At 29.5% G+C, this 19,992-nt stretch overlaps 1 protein-coding gene across 1 annotated transcript; it reads right to left on the bottom strand.

The window, feature by feature from the left end:
- Positions 1 to 11,061: 11,061 nt before the first annotated feature.
- On the bottom strand, positions 11,062 to 12,039 carry TRIADDRAFT_57577 (uncharacterized protein; the record flags this gene model as incomplete). The annotated part of the gene is made up of 1 exon (XM_002113388.1): positions 11,062 to 12,039. One exon carries the CDS (start codon positions 12,037 to 12,039, stop codon positions 11,062 to 11,064), a length of 978 nt encoding a protein of 325 aa, XP_002113424.1.
- Positions 12,040 to 19,992: the final 7,953 nt, after the last annotated feature.

The raw sequence follows: 19,992 nt of genomic DNA, 5'->3' as shown, positions 1-19,992 counted from the left end.
GTAATAAAATGTGACACTGTAATTCCAGGTTTCATCTTCAACAACTGCTGATAACTAATAAGCTGATTAAAATAGCCAAGATTTACCTCTACAAAATAGAAGCATGTAGCCTAAGACAGCTGAAATGCACGGCTAAATATTCTACGTGATAAAACAAACATTCTCATATAAGGAACAGCTATGTGATAACCTTTCACTTGGAATAAAAATTTACTTTTAATACAAAGTTTACCACAACAGTATTCTACAGCCAATTACGAAACGAGAGAAAGAACTAACTTGCAATTCTAAACTGCAGTACTCGTATATATATTTACAAGCATTTGGATCATTAATAACAAAATCTGTTGAATCTGCTTCGATTGGAATTAACAAATCTAACTGATCATTCTCACTAAACGGTATGCGCCTTCAGCTAGCATAATCCATTTCAGGGACTAGGGACTATCTCAAGCACTACTAAATAAATAAAATAAAAAACAGTACTTACGGTCAAATAATACAATTGCTAGTAATTAACTCTAACAATGTACGTTATGTTTAAATATCGAAATAATAATGACAAATACTTATTACCAATTATAGCCATAATCTCCTCAGCTGTAAATAGCAAATTGCAGTAGTATAGATATTACTATAGTCCATAAGTTATCTGCCGTGATACATAAATGAAAGAATAAATGACAAATCTTACTCTTCTTTATGCGACGGATTCAATCCTAACAGAATAAGCGTAAGTCCAAACACACTAAAAAAAAAATAATTTGACTGACAAAGAATAAAATTCATTCTACCCAAAAGTAGTAACGGATAACAATAAATATCTGCAGTTAGGATATCTCCTAGGCATTGAACTCTAATTTTTGCCTGACAGTAGGGCTTTATTTTATCGTAATAGCACAATATGTAGAGAAAAGCACCACCTTCAATTTTACTAATTTGATGATTATCCGGCTACCGGATAAATGGCAACTATATTCAATGTCGTAAGTTATCGGATAATCAAAGCACCTGTTTTATTGTTATTTATAAATAAAAAGACAGCTTCAAATTTGAGCTTCAAATTTGATTGGCTTGCTCTAATGTTTCCCCGTAGCTATGATAACGAAAAGCGTAACCAACTAAAGTAAACAATGAAAGATCCGCAAATATCCATTTAGAAAGAGTAGACGGATGTAATAGGACACTTAAAACTACTTCACTATCACACAATGAAGTCATATCATTTATAGTAAACTATTTCCTGGCAACATTGGCAAGTAAAATCAGTCAATTACTCTTTGTATCATTTTATAAAGAGAAATTTAGTAATAAAATTGAATATGACAAACACATTATATTCATCTATCATTTCACATGAACATTTTTGACCATGCATAAGTTATATTACGACTGGAAACCTTCCCAATGATTTACTGTTTTAATTAAACTTTTGCACTAAAATAGATTCATTATTTCTCTAATCTCTTCCCCTCAATTCATTTTCAATGTATGCTTCAACTTCAGGAATGTTGTAGATTATCATTAATCAAAAATAAAATAAACTAATGCGATTAAATTGCTTATTTATCAAATAAGATAATATTCTTATCGATGCCTACCATTAAACATGCAAATTTCAGTAACTTTGTTTAACTAGAAGGTATTACTACAAAATCAAGTTATTTACTTTCTACTGTTTGCTTTATAAATATTCACGCAAAGCTATTCTTATTTTTGTACAGTGGATACATTATGGTAATCCCTTTTAGTTAAAAATTTATATTAGCCACCTTTATTAACTATATGAATGCTTTAATGCTTAGCAAACTCGCAAGTTTTGTAAATGATGTAAAAAAAGCCTATTGTTCAATCATAATCGATCTTAAATTGTAAATTTCTGCAAAACCTCAGCTATAATTAATACTGCCGTTAGTCTTTACACAAAAAAAATCGATGACGATAATACTCACAAACATATTGGCAATAGCCCAAAAGCAAATAAATGATCAAATTTAATCACTTTAACGTATCAGAATCTGATAAATTATCATAATAACTAAGACTGGATTTAATGAATTATAATAATTTCAGAATATCCTATTTTTAGAATGAGATAGTACGGCAATGCCCAAACTGATAATAACTTTAGTATACAAGATTTCCGATAGTAGCAATAGACATATCGATATACAGCGGTTGACATAATTTTATTGACATTCGGGTCATATATCAATCATTTGCAGTATTTTAGTATGTTTCTAACTGGCTGCTTACAACTAAGAATCATGATTAGATACCTAAACCTGTAGTAGTATATCACAAATGGACCACTACCAATTTTACAAATTTACTTTAATTACTTCTCACTTGTACCTCATTCGCTATATTGTGCATACAAACCGAGAAGAATCATCACCTTAAAGACCCAATGAATTACTTCATCAATGGCATTAAGCCATGAAATATTATAGATAGACTTCCTCCAGTAATTTCAAGTATTATGGTAACATGCTATAAGATATATCTGAAAATTACATTATGGCTTTCTACCAATACAAGGCAAGCTGACAGACAAAGAAAAAGATTTTTGAAAATTATTAGCATTAATATTAATGTTGATTATAGCACTTTAAAAATTAAAGTAAGCTGAGATATGTATCACTGAAAAATATGAAAATTTCGTCACTATAACATTTTTACTATAAATCCATAGCATTATCTTCTAGAACTATTCTATTCATCGGACTTTAAATTAAGTTTAATACAATTAAAATTGTTACAATTTATCATAACCGATCTGTAGTATAAATAATACAGTGAGCCTATAATTAAGTTCAATAATTTCCATATGAATCTTCTTCGTTGAAAAATTACTTGATAGCAGAATTAATCGATATTGATAATCTTGCTATGCATCTTCTGAATGTAGAATTAAATGATTTCTTGGAAATCTACCCCTGTAGACATGTCATCGTAAGTCAAACAAGGCAATTATACAAAATAATAGCAATAAAGACCGATCGTTTATTAATTAAATAACATTCATTGTGGATGAAAACTGTCAAAAAGCTTTATGTAGAACCAATTTACTTCAATTCATAAGATCACCAAAATAAATCAGATAAAATAAACTATTATTCAGACTTGATCTGTATATCTGAACCATTTTATTATTACTATTTATAGTCAATAACAAGAAACCTCGAGTAATTAAATATCCCGTACCTATCATAACTTATACACATATTTATTTTACGTGATAAGTGCACTATCCGTTTAGAAACGACTCTCATTTACTGAATTTGTATTATTATTTTCAATTTTTAAGCTTTGTGAGATTCGTATCTGTACAGCATAAAATGTCTTGTAAGTAGATTCTAATGATAAAAAATTGTTAATTTTGTGTAGTCGATAATAACGATAATAACGCTATAATTATTTCGATCTCGTGCAATTTACTTACATAGTTATAATAGTATTTCTGTATCAGTAGATAGTATTAAGCACATTTCAAGCTATATAAGATCATTTACGTTAATTGTTTAATTCATCAGTAAGATACGTTTGTAAACACATAAATATTTTCAAAATTATATTCTAAAGATGGTTTTTGATATTATTATTATCGTTACTATAGGTTTATTACTTAGCGCAGTAGCATTTATTGTTGCTTTATTTTTAATATTAATTATTGTCTGTAAACCAATCTTATTGCAGAATGAGTCTAATATCATGATATTAAGTTACATGATTTTAAATATGATAGCTATTTGCGCCTACTTCATACCATTATTCACCGTGTTTAGCTTACACACCAACTGGTACACCTGTAATCTTTTATTTTCACTAGCTTTTGCTATGGGTATTATTTCGTGCTTACACCTTTCCATTATTACATTACACAGATTATTTGCGATAGAAAAACCATTTCTATATAAACGAATATGTACATCTCGTAATGTAGCCGTAATTATGATCGCGATATGGATAATTCCGATCGGTTTTTACATGGCAGCTTTTATTGAACGCTATTCCGTGATTCAAGCAAATGTTAAACCAAATATAACTTCATGCATCTTTAATGTCAACTTCGAATTTGGCAAAAACATTTCAGCCGATAAAAATATGCTCCGAACTACCATTGAAATTTATCATGTCATCGTCGGTATTATACCAACATGCATCATTATATCCTGTTACACGCGTTTTTATTGCATAGTATTGAAAAAAAAGTTACGTATTGAAAATAACGGTAACCGAATAACAACCTTAAAGTCATCTATCTATAATAGGAAAAGAGTCTTATATCAAATGGTTGCATTAACTGCTATCTTTGTAATCTCATATCCAGTATCAGGGATAATAGCATCAGTGGCACTCCGTAAAAATAGAATCAATCTCTCCCTAGTTATTTCCCGAATTGGCGTTGTTTTACAGCTAATCTACAGTATCACGGTGCCAATATTCTATGTTAAGTACACCAGTGACTTAAAAGCTGAAGTGAATAAAATATTCGGCAGAGGAAAATCTCGACGAATTGGAGCATTATCGTCTCGATCTGGAACGAATTTGAACAGCGAATTTACTCAAAAAATTTCAGTATTCTTCGTGGCAAGTAGAAGAGGAAATTTGCCAGCAGTTGCGGACTGAACATGTTATCACTGATTTCTTAAAATGACCAAAATTATAACTCAACGAGGGAATAACGATATACGTATATACAAGTATAACAAGTTTACGCAACCATTAAAATAGATAAAATAAATAATAATGCGATAAAACAATAATGTCGAACGAATTTGCTTTTCGCAACAATGTAATCGCTTTCATTATCTTGAATTAACTGCGATCAAAAATTTGATAATTGAATATCATATCCTCCATTATATATGGCTGATGATAGAGGTCTTTATGAATTGCTAACGAAATTCTCTTAAAATAATAATTACGAAGTTATTCATTATGTATGCACATTTGTTTATGTCTTCAATCGAAAATAACCTAATATAATATTTAACATAATATCGTGTAAGTGTTAGTACCGTGATTTGTTGTCACTTCGAGTTATTATACTCAGTAATATATGGTACTAGCCGACTGCAGCAATGAAAAGAAATGTCAATAGATCTTTCATTAAAGATTTTAAAGGATACCAAATACTCAATACTAGCTTGAATGCATTCTTTTCTAAATTGGAAGTAGATTTTATAGCCAATTCTGTAAATAAAAACTGTTATTGTTATTCGTATAACTGATAGCCAAAGCTACACTTGCAGCATTATAATTCTTAAAACTGCGCAAATCATACAAAATGAGATTAAAAATGAAAATAAAATAGTATCTTTAATTTATGACCAAAAGGAATTCCGTGTCATAGCGTGTAAGAGCATTACCTTTAAAAATCTAAAATCTTACACAAGTATTTATACTGTATGTAGTAAGACAACAGCTTTGAAATAAGTTGAAATAACTTTGAGCGCTCTATAGATGCAGAAATTGTTACGATGTGGAGGATTATTCTGATTAACAGATAGCAAAGTATGAATTTTTTCAACTGGGATCCAAGAAATAACATTTCTAATCCAGGCGGGATAATATTTCTTCAACGTATCTTTCCGCATAAAGCATGCACTGTATGAAGAACTGATTCTTATGAAGGCACATTCACAAATAATACGGTAGCCAATTTCATATTAACGTCTATAATTCAACTAAGATATATTCTTGATACTATAATCCAAAGATAGTAGATTAACTAAGTAAGGTAATGCATTAACTTATCAATTAGAGTCTAAATTATATAATTATATATTTTGTTTAATAGTATGGCTAGAATTTTCGTTAATACCAGTATGTTTCATAAGTTTTGCATAATATCTACTTCTTGCTGGCTCACAAAGCCTACTTAATAAGCTACTAGAAAGCAAATTAATATTATCGTGCAAATTTATTTTCATTATCAAGACCATATGCAGAATTTAATCCGACCCAACCTGGAACTATTCAAGTGAAAAAGTTCATTTGCAGGTTTAGTATTATCGATTCCTGCAAATAATTTTACAGATATGCATTCATCAGTAAGGCTTTACTCACTCTATTGACTGTAGTTATTTACTTGGATATCTAAGCCTATGACATGAATCCGATACCTTTTCAATGAAACAGCGATACATTCTACAAACAATCCCCACCTGATTTGATGCTGTCACAAACCAGCTTCGTGACAAGGATAACGTAAAATAAATCTCTAAATTTCTTTAAAATCTGCGGATTCAGTATCCCTACTCACAAGAATTTAGACGTCTTTGATTCTACGTTAAACTCGACTAGACAATTGAGAACTACTTTATTCAACTATCTGACGGGCTTATATACCCTTCTACAGCAGCTAACATTCATGAGTCATCTTATAAAAATACTTAGGTGAGAACATCTACTAACTAATTTTTCACTGTCGGACTACAACATGTCCATCCACAGAATCATTTCAGTGCACATTACAGCACAGCATTAAATTTACTGTAACATATTTATAATTAGAGTACTTCCTATTGTAAGTAACCAGTTGTAATATATTATCACTATATTATATTCACCAAATTTAGATAGCTATTTCTTCACGGTAGTTCGTACCGTGACAGATGCCATATCAAAGTACATGCAAAAATAGCGGTAATACTTATTCTCTACGTATAGAAATTTAACCAAGTAATATATTACGCCATAAAATTCTAAAAAATTGTACCAGAAACAGCTAGTCCTAATGCTCCTGTTAACGACAGTCAATTAGAGCGTTGATTATAATAAATTTTTTTGAACACGCCTTTACAGTTCGTATTTTAGTTTATTTTCATACAAGTAGGTCAGACACTGATAATTAAAATTTAACGAATGCTTTAATTTTCTTCAGATATACGGTATACAGTAGACAAACATTTAAGCTCACTAAATGAGAAAAATTTAAATGAAAACATAGCTGGCTGCGTAAAATCACAATGAATCAATTACTAGAGCCCTTCAAAATTTCCAGAATAAAACGCTAGAGTTAAAAATAATCATATGCTGTATAGATCGAAATGAACATATTCACTTACTATTAATTTGATAATTTTACGGCTAAATTTTAGCTAGATGATTTAATTTCATTCTGATAATTAAAATAAACTTTTAGATTCATTACGGATTCATTATCTATGATATACAAAGTAACAGACGCAAGAAATATTCTGCAAAATTTCTTAAATGAAATCTGAAAATCGTATTGGCCTTAGCTATGCGTAAATTATGTTATAAAAACTATAGCTCATTACAGAAATAAATACTTGTCGATATACAAGTAATCGATACATCAGCATTTAATGGCAATATTGCCCTGACAGTCTTCCTTTTTGATGTAAATATGTAGCCCCATTTATGAAATTTTTATTTAGAAATCTTGGTTTTACACTGACATACCGTACAGCATGCTGAGAAAAATTTTTTATCAATAGTCATTAACCCTAAAACAGTATCGAGCAATTACTTTCAATTCTTTCAACATTAAGTACACATTCTTTCTTAAATAATATTGCATAGCATCGCGCTTTGTGTGCCTTCTTGATCGCATCACATTAAAGAACAATACCAAAAACTAAAAATTAAGAAATTAGTAAACAAAGCTACAGACGGTCAGGGTTCAGGCGGTTCCTCGATTCTATTGACATGAATGACGTTTACAGTAATCACCAAATACGTTAATTTTGCAGAGCCTCAAACAATTAAAACTGGCATTAAGAGGCAAATATCTTCATCATAGATACAGATAAAAAAGGGCTCCAATATTCTAGTATTGTAATATATTCAGCATATAACGGGTAATAAAAGAAAAATTTGACAATAACATAGTGCTTATTAATAATAACAACAATTTTACATTCATCAATTATCTGTTTAAAAGGAGAGAAAAAAATTCTAATTATTCAATTTCAGCTGAAACTGACGAAATAATTAAGTAATATGGTATGCTAAGTACTGCATGCTTTAATTACAATTTTATTAACTCATTAGATATATACTCATATTCTGTATACGGCCGTGTTACTATGATTATCATTTTGCAATAAATTGACTCAATCTATTTTAATGTAGCAAATATAGCTGTCAAACAACTGAAGTTTAATAGACTCTACATCGCACGGTAACAACATTACTAGAAATCATATAGTTATTTTTGCATTAAATGATTGCAATAATTCAATCTAAAGCAAGCCCGGAAAATTTAGTTCGCTGTAACTTCTAAAGTTGAGATATACTCTATAATCTCATACAGAAAAACTACCAGTAAAAATAAAAGTGAACTTAATTAGGTAATGTCCTGTAATTAACATCAGACAAAGTGGGACGAGACAGATTCAATTGTCGATTGTTGATATATATGGTGATGATCTTTCTACATATTGGCGTCTACTTACGGCTACGCTAATATTGTTTTAATGGCTTTGGCCAAAGACTTTCTAATGGCATCGATTATCTGGACATTTCGGGAAAAAATTTGAAATATTTTAGATTCGCTTGGAACAGATTATAATCTTTGAAATATTGGTATCCAGCTTTGAATACAGTATGCAAATTAAAGAGTGACAGAATATCACACAAATGATCACAGTATCTTTCTAACTCTTAAAAGGAAATAAAACCGTAGTTACTGAGTTATCATTAGGCTAATATTCAAGTAATTTTAAATATTTAGCGGAATAAGATGAAACTAATTTTAAAGCGTATAGGCAAGTGACAATGGTCAACTCTTATAAATATGTTATCACCCCAATCAAAATAAATATCTATTAGAAAAAACAAATAAATAGTATTGTACACATATTGCCCGGATACACTTCTATACGCAGCATCTAAACTAGATTATATTTAACCATAGATATCAGCGAACACAAAATATCACTATTATAAATTAGCAACTGTATGCAAAATAACTTGCCAATTGTACTTAAGCAAGTAAAGTCAATCAATCAAATACAATTAGTAAATGGATACAAAACAATATTTTGGTACATTTATTGCTATCGATTTTTATCATATAACTATCAAACTTATTTTGATAGGGTGTTATCATTATATTTTATCTTTAATTAAAATAATGATGATATATTTAGTGACAGAATATACATATGTATACTTTATAGGAAATTAGAGTTCTGAGCAATCTTTTAAATATACTATACAGCCAATCATGCAGAGATCAAGGTTAATTTAATAGCAGCCATGTCCGCTATAAATCATTTACGCTTTAGCAATTATTTAGCCTATAAATGATACCCAATTTATTCGATGATAATCTAATACATACATAAAACGTACTTAGTAATTATTTATATACTGTATAATCTTGAAAGAGGTTGTTTTCATTAATATTAAGCTTAATTACAATAACTTTTCAATAGTATAAATTTTAAATTTGAAATGATTAATATCAAGCTCATATATAACTTAGAATTCATGTATTTCACTCTAGCTATCTCGTTAACATTGTATTAAATTCGATTACCGCCATTGATTCTATAATTCTCACAATTACATTATAGTTCAGATTTTGAGCTTATAACATAGCGTGGAATTTATAATACATTATAGCAATCCTGAGCATATTTTGACCACGTTATTGTCTATCTGCTATTAAGAAATTGATATAGATATCGAATTTTATGCGTGAAATTACTAACATCTTTAGTCTCTACGATATAAAGAGTTTTTATTTGTCAAAAGATTATAGTAACTAGATCCTGCTGAAACTTTAACAATAATTTAATACTCGGATTATCTGTACTGATGGATAATACTTTACGACGACAATTCCTACTTCATTATCTGCGCCTCTTATAGAATGTAATAGAATTTAAACGTTCTAAAAGTATACTAATCGCCAAATTTATCTGTTGATAATTAATTAATAGTAGTGAATGATACATTAAAATACTCCATTACATATTTATGTGATGTCCTCTGTCTTAACCTTTAAAATATTTTGGTATCATTGTTTATATACAGTATTAAGAAATTTTACTTGAATGTTTCCACATTCTAACTCGAATCTATAATAAAATAAATCAATAATCAATTCTCTATAAGTAATTATAGCAAGATAGGCACAAAGTCCTACATTAATAACACCTTAAATAGATCTTTTAGTGCAGCGCAATAAAATCCATATTAATTTTAATATTGACTTTTATTCAAGACAGTTAGCCAAGACTATAGGTCAAATTTCACTTTAATAAGACAAAATTTTTAATTACAGATACAATTTCTTACATAAAATTTAAATATGATGTTTAGCAGAAACATAACATCTCATTCATCAGAATCACTCATATAATTTCATTGGAGAACAATTAATTTAAAAGACTGTCATAAATAAAGTAAAATTTTTAATGGGCATATGTAGACGCATATCCACAGATAAGCAGTTTCAACTAAATTACTTACTAATTAACTTAACTATGGTATATGAAAGAATTACGGTAATTATGGATCATATCTCATTTCATTTAGATAATAGAGTCCCAAATATAATCTGACAATATTCGACAGTTTCTGGCAATTAATTGAATTTCTGTCCAGCATCTTAAGATAGAAATCGTCTCAAATGTACATTGATGCAGCGATATTGCCTTCTCGTCGAAACTATTCGCATTACAGATATATTTTTCAGATTACTAATCAATAATTTTGCATCATGAACCAATAATTTAAAAAGATCCTATTACTATCATCATCTAATTTCTTTCCTTCGAGAACTCCTCCAACTGACCTCTTTACTGACCGTGCCAACGATGCAAACAATATTATTAGTTATTTCCTAGTTCTTAAATGAGTACGGTAATGATATTTCAAAGATAAAGAACTAATCTCATTGCAGAACTAAATAATATATCTATCCATTAAAAATTTAGATATAACTGGCTATGGAACGAAAAATTTGAACAGATTCTAGAATTAAATTAAATCAAACAGGGCAACAACTAGACCTGTTATCGATCATTTTTTTACTATTATCAGCACTTATTAACATTAGCGTGAAATGAAGATTTATAATTCGTTTTTAGAACTTGTCAAGTCTACCGGTGAATTGGCTAAGCCATTGCCAGTTGATACGGTACGATTGGGTATAATCGATGCAGATTGTTTGTTGATTCCCAATATCTTCTTAATTTCCGATTTTAAATCAGAAGTGTAGCGGCAGTAAAGCAATGGAGGGATAATCCCGTAGAGTAAAAGAATAGTGCCAGAATATTCTTTAATGACAGCGAATGAATAATTGCCATTAACTTGGGGAGCTTCATATCCTAAGATAACACAAACTGTTGAAGGAGCCCATGCAAAAATAAATATACCTGTCATCATCGCCATTTGCGATATAACTCGTTTCTTACGGCGTAATATGGTGGAATGATGGTTTTTTTCTAGACATATGTTTGCCATTTTATGAGTAATAATAACATAAATGCGAACGTAAGCACCAATAATAGCAATTGCAGGTAGTAAAATTGTAATCGCTGAGTAAATATAGATTGATTCTTTCGTCATTGAACCAGATAGTGCAAGAGATTGATTAACGTTTCCAATTGAACTATTAGAACTACCAACGGCAAAAAGTGGAATTAATGTCGCCAAGAGTGGTACACACCACATAACCAAAAGAACCAGTAAAGTACGTCTAACAGTTAAATACCTTTCACTGGCGAACGGGGCCTCAATTGAAATGTAACGATAACCTAAAATAATGCAAATATGAAGGCTTACAATTAAACCCATAGCAAAGCCTGTCCGATAATAAAACCATTGACTCTCCTTAGTAGCTGTTACCCAAGGCAGGAATGAAACTAATGCAGAGACGATCAAGGAGATAAATTTACTGCACAGTAAGATATTAGAAGAATTCCATAATTTCTTGCGTGCTAATATTAATGCAGTTAACACAAGATTTAACAAGATGACTAAAGACAATAATGTAATCCCGATGACCCAATTAATCTGCAGTAGATAGGTAAATCTTACCAAATCCATCTTGACAAAATTTCTTTCCACTAAAGCTAGAAAGGATCTGCCGTTCGCCGCAGGCAGGATGATCAAATGGCAAATAATTGACGAACTACCAGTAATCAAGCTCAGTTCAGTACTAATGATATAGCAAAAAGCTTCTCTTTGCCAGCTGTATCAACTCAGAATTTTTATTTAAAATCTATTGTAATAAAACAATACCAAAAATAGTTGATCATTATTCATTGAGATATAATAATTTAGTATACAAGACACATCCATTTTCTTTAACCTGTCAACGCACTTGAGTAGAATATTGAAATTGAAACTATGACGTCCAATTATTATCAATTAACTTTTTCCTATCTGTATGAATTACTAATCAATATGTATAACTCTTCCAATAAATGTAATGCCTACTCTATTTGTAAGTGAGTGAATTCAAATATCGAATGTGAAATGATTCTGCAATTTCATCTATTGAAAATTAAACAGTAATACTGTAACAATGTTTAATTAAGGAACGATCGACAACAATTTAAGATGCAGTTGACAATTGTTATGGATCTATTCAACGATATTCAGACGTATTAACTGAGTCAATAGAGCCACTGATCTTGTCAATAGGAAGATCCATTCCATAAATAATAGACTAATTTGGTATCAAGCCAAATACTTTCGTTAATGATCTCTTTTCAAAGTTGTAATCACCAATTAAGTTATTAAATTAAATTGTGAGGCTATAAGAGCTCCAGATTGCATTGATGGTATCTTTCTTTTCCTTAACACCTATTTATCTGCCCACCTTCATTACTATACATAAATATGGTGCAAATATTCATCTCTATATACGTACATTCGTGCACAATTTGTATTTTAGCACTTAAACAAAGGTAGAAATAATTAAGCAGCAGTAATAACACGCAGCGATGTCAGGAGAGTATTTACTAAGATAAAGCGTTAATTAAGTTGGCCAAAGTGAATAAGAAAAGATGAAAACATAGGTTACTGCAATTACATAAATATCTTGTCTTTACCTCGATTTCAATAAATATTGAGCAGTTTCGGGTAGATTGTTAATTAAAAAATATCATTTAAAACTAATATCTTCAAGCTGTGAGTAGAAATTTGATTTAGATAAGAGCTCATAATAATACATTTAAGATCGCGGTCAATTTTACTACAGGAAAATATCTATTATACTTGTGGATAATATTTTATTTCATCTTATCTCTAATATTAATTAGAATTTTCCATGAAGAAATAATACCATCAATCAGCATGTAGATACATTTAGAAAAAAGTAAAAAGAATGAACTTAAAATAGTGAACACGCTTACGTGCACTAACGAAATTGACTCATCTAGGTTCATAATTTTACTTAATGACTTGATAAAAATTTACTGATGCTTTTATTTCCATATAGTTAACTTTCCTGATGATATCGTTATTATTATTAGATCTCAATTTATGGCTTGATCATGACGTCATAACTTGAACAACTTCAGCTGATCATAATTAATCGACCCCGTTATCTAGTTAAATGATTGTGATAATGTTCTTTAGCAATAATCAATTCCAATCATAATGTTCATTAACTCAACTTTCAGACGTAATACGCGTACTTTATATACTAACTCATTTGAAATTCAGTTGTAAAATGGCTTCAATTGGCTATAGCATTATGACTTATGAGTTTTAGACCAGCAACAGTTTCAATAAGAGATTATCTTTATCTAGTAATGATGGTATTAAAAACTTATTCTACTTGTATTGACTATAAAAAGTCTAACATTAATCTTCTTTTAAATAATAACATGAGACATTTAATTTACAATAAAAAAGTTATCCCTTTTTTCTTAATACAATATTTTTTAATGAAATAAGATTATTAATAACGATCTGTTTATTGCAATCAAATAAATAAATGATAATAAAGCTATATATTATCCATGTATCTCGACATAAATGAAATTATAGACATACGCGAGTATAGATTCAATAAAAAAATCCAGAAGTAATCTGATCATACTAGAGATTATCGTGTTGCACCAATTTTAAGTACTTGTGTTATCAACCCTGTAAGCAAATGCTAACATTACCTCAATATCACATTTCTAGGAATTCGCGAAGAAGTAATCTATAAATAACGTAGCTTTTTAAATAAGTAAAATAATAATAATAATACCTATCATGTTACCAATTACATATACCTATAATTGTATAAACATTTAAAGTTGGAAATTAACAAAAGTAATTTTTTTAACAGAATAGAAATTAAAATTTTCTAATAGCTGAGACAGCGCACTTATACACTAAACTAATTGCTGGTAAATAAAATTTAAGTAAAATGTCTAAGAAAATAAGAAAATGGGATTAGACGATTTACGGTTTTACCATATACTAATGAAATATCATATTTCATCGATAAATCCAAGGATTATCAGCTTTAATTTTCTGCTTGATGCTGCAGGATAACATATAATTAAAAAATTTAGCCCAAACTGTTACTCTAGATAAAATCATGGATAGGTATTAACCTATGTTATAGCAAATTAATGGCAATAGCAGTTTCATTCGATATCTGATGTAAATAATTAATGCGAATATAAAATTTTATCTGCTATACTTTCATCATAGGCTTCATAATACACTCATTACAGAGCTAATTATTCGTAATGTAAATAAATAATTAGTCGACAATTAAAAATAGCTTAGTTTATCTATCTTAATTCTCCCTAGATTTGACTGTTCAGGACACTATCTAACATTGTAATACAAATTATATCTATTATCACAGGCTTATTCCATATTTTAATATATAATCAATTCATGCGATTCTTGTCTTGTTATATAATGAGCCTTAAATTTCGTCTTTGATAGCTTTCATTTAGGTTTAGTTTATATATAAGGACATCTTTGTTAAACCTTCATATTTATTGCTATCGAAATTTTTCCAATCTCTCGGCCGTTTTATCATCTCCAGCTAATATTTCCATCTTATGATGGAAGTAAAATAATGGCTTATCCGCTTATAATGTCAAAGTTACGCATTCAGTTTTGAAGGAAAAAGTCGCGAAGTCTACCCCGTATTATCATAATTCGTATACGTGATGTTATTATTGGGATTTATAATCTGATTTTACACTAACCACAGTTGATCTACAGATCGATAAATTACATGAGAACGTTTATGGAATTGTAAATGATTTAGTAGACGTTGCCTAAGCTGCTAAATTAGAGTTGTCCTACTCACTAAAGTTTATCAATACTATAATACAATTGTAAGATATTAGCGTTTACATTATTCGTATAATCACGATGTAGCGTCTATTAATCATCAACTTATTTATATAGCCATTCAGATAAGTTGTAATTGAAAATTTATAAGCACTACCGTCGTAGTATATTTAACGTTACAAATGATCAAAATATTGTACAACGTCTTTCAGCTTGCCACGGTACGCCGTTACTAATTAAGTAACTGTAAATTAATGAATGCTTATGAATAGATAAGATAAGGTTATGTGCTATGTTTTAATGCGCTGGTAGCTGATAATAGGATGGTAGAAATGAGATAAAAATAGAAGTTGTTAGCAGTTAATTTACGTAGGTTTATAAGGTGTGTTAATCTCTAAAAATTGAGCTGTATATGAACGAAGGTTAAGCGTCTTAACACCTGATAGCTTGTAGCTATCTAAGTCTGAGAATATCGACATGTATATTTAGTAATGGTATTATACTAATTAATGTAACTTGTAAAGCATGAATTCTCACTCGTTAATATTGGAATTCACTGTAGAAACCTATTTAAGCGCGTGTGTTAGTAGAATAAAGTAAGTAATTGCTCAAGAAACGGCAAGACTCATATCGTGAAGAATAGTGTAATAATTAGTCAGTTGTCTGTAGAGATCAGCCGAGAAATCGAGTTCTCAAATACTTCTCTCATAGAAACTGAAAGTACTGGGAGAAATAGCCCAAGTTTTAAGTAACTACACTAGAGTTCTTTACTTTCCTTTGCCACAAGTGAGGGTTGTGACACAGCTTCTTATAGATAGTTTACATTTTAAGAATAATTTTATTTCATTACTCTCTCAATAGACCAAGTATTCTTTCTCGGTAAATACATCATTTAACGTATGTGTACAAACATTATGAATCACCGATTTAGGTGAATAAACAGAAGATCATTTAGTTAACATATTAATTTGCTTTGTTTTCTCAATAGGTTGTTTAATATACACCAGTCAAAATTGTATGCGATCATCAATTACTACTACCCTTCATGTTGTATATATACATGCTGGATCGTGAAACATGCAAAAATTAGCAGAAATCAAAACTATTGCATAAATTTTCAAGCAATAAAGATCGTTACAATCTTAAGCCTAACAAAGACAGAAAGAAATAAAATTGAAATTGCAATATAATCGCAAACGGATCACTATAAAAGACATCTGACGTAAAGCTAATAATTAGTTAATCTGATTCACAGAATTAAAATACATATATTATAATTATATATATATATTAACTCGATAACACTATCGTCATCCCGGAAGTAATATTTTAACTAATATCATACACTAATTGTTTCATAATTATTTATAACAAAAAAGTAGAAATGGAGAATGAATTAATTTAAAATCTTCAATGCTCATCAGGTCACTAAAAATTCAGTTAATAAAGTACTCAGCAAAAAAGTACCACAACTACAGCAGAAAAAAATTAATACTCTATCATTCATTTCTTGCAATAACCTATGCTGAAAAATATATACAAGCTACTAGTCAAGAAATACTCATTGTAAGAGATACTTGTATAAGGGAAAATGAGTAGTGTAACATCGTGTACCAACTTTAGATGTGTAAATATCTAAAGAAGTAGATAATACATTGCATTTTTATACAGTCAAATACAAATTAAATGCAATGTTTAGCGAAATTATCACCAGCATATATAGAATTTCAGCTTTCACTGAAATACTTATAACTAGCAATCGAAATTATATTAAAATTGGAGGAATTTGGTATTTGATCATTTATAGGGATTTTAGACTATCATTATCATAGCATATGTAATTCAGATCCCTAAACTTTAACAATAACATATACTGTATTAACCTCTCTCAGCAATTGCCCTACATCGATTGCCGAGATAATTCTCAGAAAGAACATAATAGCGGTTGGTTCTTTGTTAGCTAGATTGACTATCGCCATTCCATGATAAATTTTCACGGTATATTTCAACTAGATCAATAACTCAGTTAAATTAAATTTTAATTCCTGCCAAGCCTGCCGGCTGTCATGCTACGTAAATAAATAAATAACAACATCAATATTTTATAAGTTATAATGCTATAAATTATCGTGATAAAATTAAAATCAATAGAAGATCATAAGAACAAGTAATATGGGTATTTTATCGTTTAAGCGTAAGGAGACGATCTTTATTGTTTCTGCCATGAAGCTTAAGGACAAAACTTATACTTGTGATAGAAAACTAATCTTGATAAGTTGTTCGAGATAAGAGAAGACCCAGAAATATCTTCGATGTATCTTCATCATAGGAATACTTATACATATTGGTGATACTCATATCTAACTATAATCTTCTCTATATAATAATTATTTATTTAATTCTTATTGTCTTGGATGGGTTTTATAGTCCCATAGATTACAATCTACTAACTCGAAATTCAAGTTATTAAAACTCAGCAAATCACTAAGGTGACATAGTTTTATAATATTATATGTTACTACCGTAATTAGCCGAAATTACTCCTTTCATTACAGTTTTAATCTTTTAATATAACATTTAATGTAAGTTAAAGCATATCAAATGTATCATGGTAGCTCCAGCATGTAAACGTATGATTATTTGCATTTTGATTACATGAAACGCTGCCACATTAATTCCAGGAAAACTTTTCAAATTATTACTCAATGTAACACTTTGACCAGCTGGATATTTAATGAAAGTATTAGTCTTATAATAACGGCTCTTCGCTATTTCTTATAAATATTGTAAAAGAACACATTATTCCGTTTAAATAATATCTACCACAAAATACACAACCTAATATGCAATAAGCTAGAATATTTCAAATTTACCAAATTAATACTCGAATGATAAGATGCAATTATATCACCTACGATACTGACAGCACATTATATGAAATCAACCCCGCAAATGTTGATATCAGGTGCTATATCTCACTATTTGTACTAATTGTTTTATATAATTATACATATCATTTACTAAGCCTAACAATCTTATGTACTGTACGGGCGAAAATAAAAATGCTAGAAATTCTGCACACATTTACACTTCACAAATAACAAGCTATTGTGATCTGTGGATATATTCCATCGAGTTCTACAATCTGTTGGTTTGTAGATTCATGATGAATCATAAATAAAAACAGAAATCGTTGCAATAATATACGCGAACGCAAGCTATAATCGGAACTAGGAGCATGACTTATAAGATTAATAGTATAAAAGATAGTTAGCCACTACTATTTCATCGTAATAGGAGTTATCAATCTGTAGTATTCTTAATAAGGAAACTTGTATACTTCATTCAGTAAAAATCCAGTATCAGAGTTCGAAAATTCTGCAATAATATCACTATTGCATACTATCCTCTACAGTACTGTATATCATATTCAAGCAACGAAAAAATTTTTGCTATTCTACCATAACCTATGCTACAACAAGATTCTAAAAAAGAATTTCGGTTACTATGTCTAGTTTTCTACTTTATACGTGCGGTATTATATCAAACTTTTAAATATACGCATAATGCATTAGCTCATATGATAACCGTAGCAAGTTTTATATTTAATAACTGCACAAGGGTACTTATATAGTGTGTGTGCCCATATTTCGGTGGAAATTGTTCCCATTTAGATTTTCAATACTACCAAATTGTACTTTAAATATACATTTGATTAGCTATTCGCGTACCTACTGCCTACAAGGTTGAATCTTAAATTCGTTTATTAATTAAGCGTGTCCTACATTAGTTAAATATCGTAGAAACTCTGATCTTAAATCATGCCTCTTTGGATCGAATGGAATGATGTACTAATCTGTCAATGTATTAAATCATATGGTTTAATACTTCACGTTGCCTAAATTCATATTCTATATAAATATAGTATCGCTACTTTCATACTTTATATAAATATTGTGCTTACTACTCTGGTATAACGGTATCTTTTGCTCTATTAATTGAAACTTATATATCAGCTAATTTTCTCTCTTATATTGGATTAATGGAATAAATACGGTACCTTCAGTAAATAAAAATCTCGATTTTTTCACTATACTGAAAATGAAAGTAGTCAATTCTGACCCCAAAAAGGTTACCAGTAATTTATTAAGTGGTGTATCTTGTTTGTAAAGCAAACACGTAGTACTTATTATTCTTTATATTTATGTTTCACTTTCTTTTATATAACATAATTTGGCAGTTATTGGAATATTCAAAAAGTTTCTGTAAGAAGATTAAATGTTTCAGTTGCGATGGTTAACTACAATCATACAATAGTAAGAATAGTGATTGTTCTTATGCTTATATTAAGGTGCAGGTGCAAAAGTACTGAATCTATTTTCGATTATACATTAGTAATGATTACTATTTTTAAATGAATGTCCCAAGAACTGATAAGTCGTAGAGAGCAATGAACACCATACCAAAAACCCTACGATGAAAACTTATTCAGTTTTCCCAGAATAACTGCATTAGTCTCATAATATAGTTTTGTCTAAAACGTGCATTTCGTATTCAATATTACTATGGTAAAGTAGAATATGTGACTGATGCAAAGACATTTCGAGGGTAATTTTCGATGGCTGATGAAATAATTAACAAAAGTTGGCCAATAAGGGTACTAAATCAATGTAACTGGATGTTAGCGATTTTACTTTCCCCATAAAAAGAGTTAACATAAAAAATTCATCAAAATTTTAT

The sequence above is a fragment of the Trichoplax adhaerens genome, genomic scaffold (genome assembly GCF_000150275.1).
Source record: "Trichoplax adhaerens TRIADscaffold_6 genomic scaffold, whole genome shotgun sequence".
In the NCBI taxonomy this organism is placed as follows: Eukaryota; Metazoa; Placozoa; class Uniplacotomia; order Trichoplacea; family Trichoplacidae; genus Trichoplax; species Trichoplax adhaerens.
The sequence above is the reverse complement of the archived record's forward strand: the minus strand, read 5'-3'. Positions and strand labels throughout refer to the sequence as shown.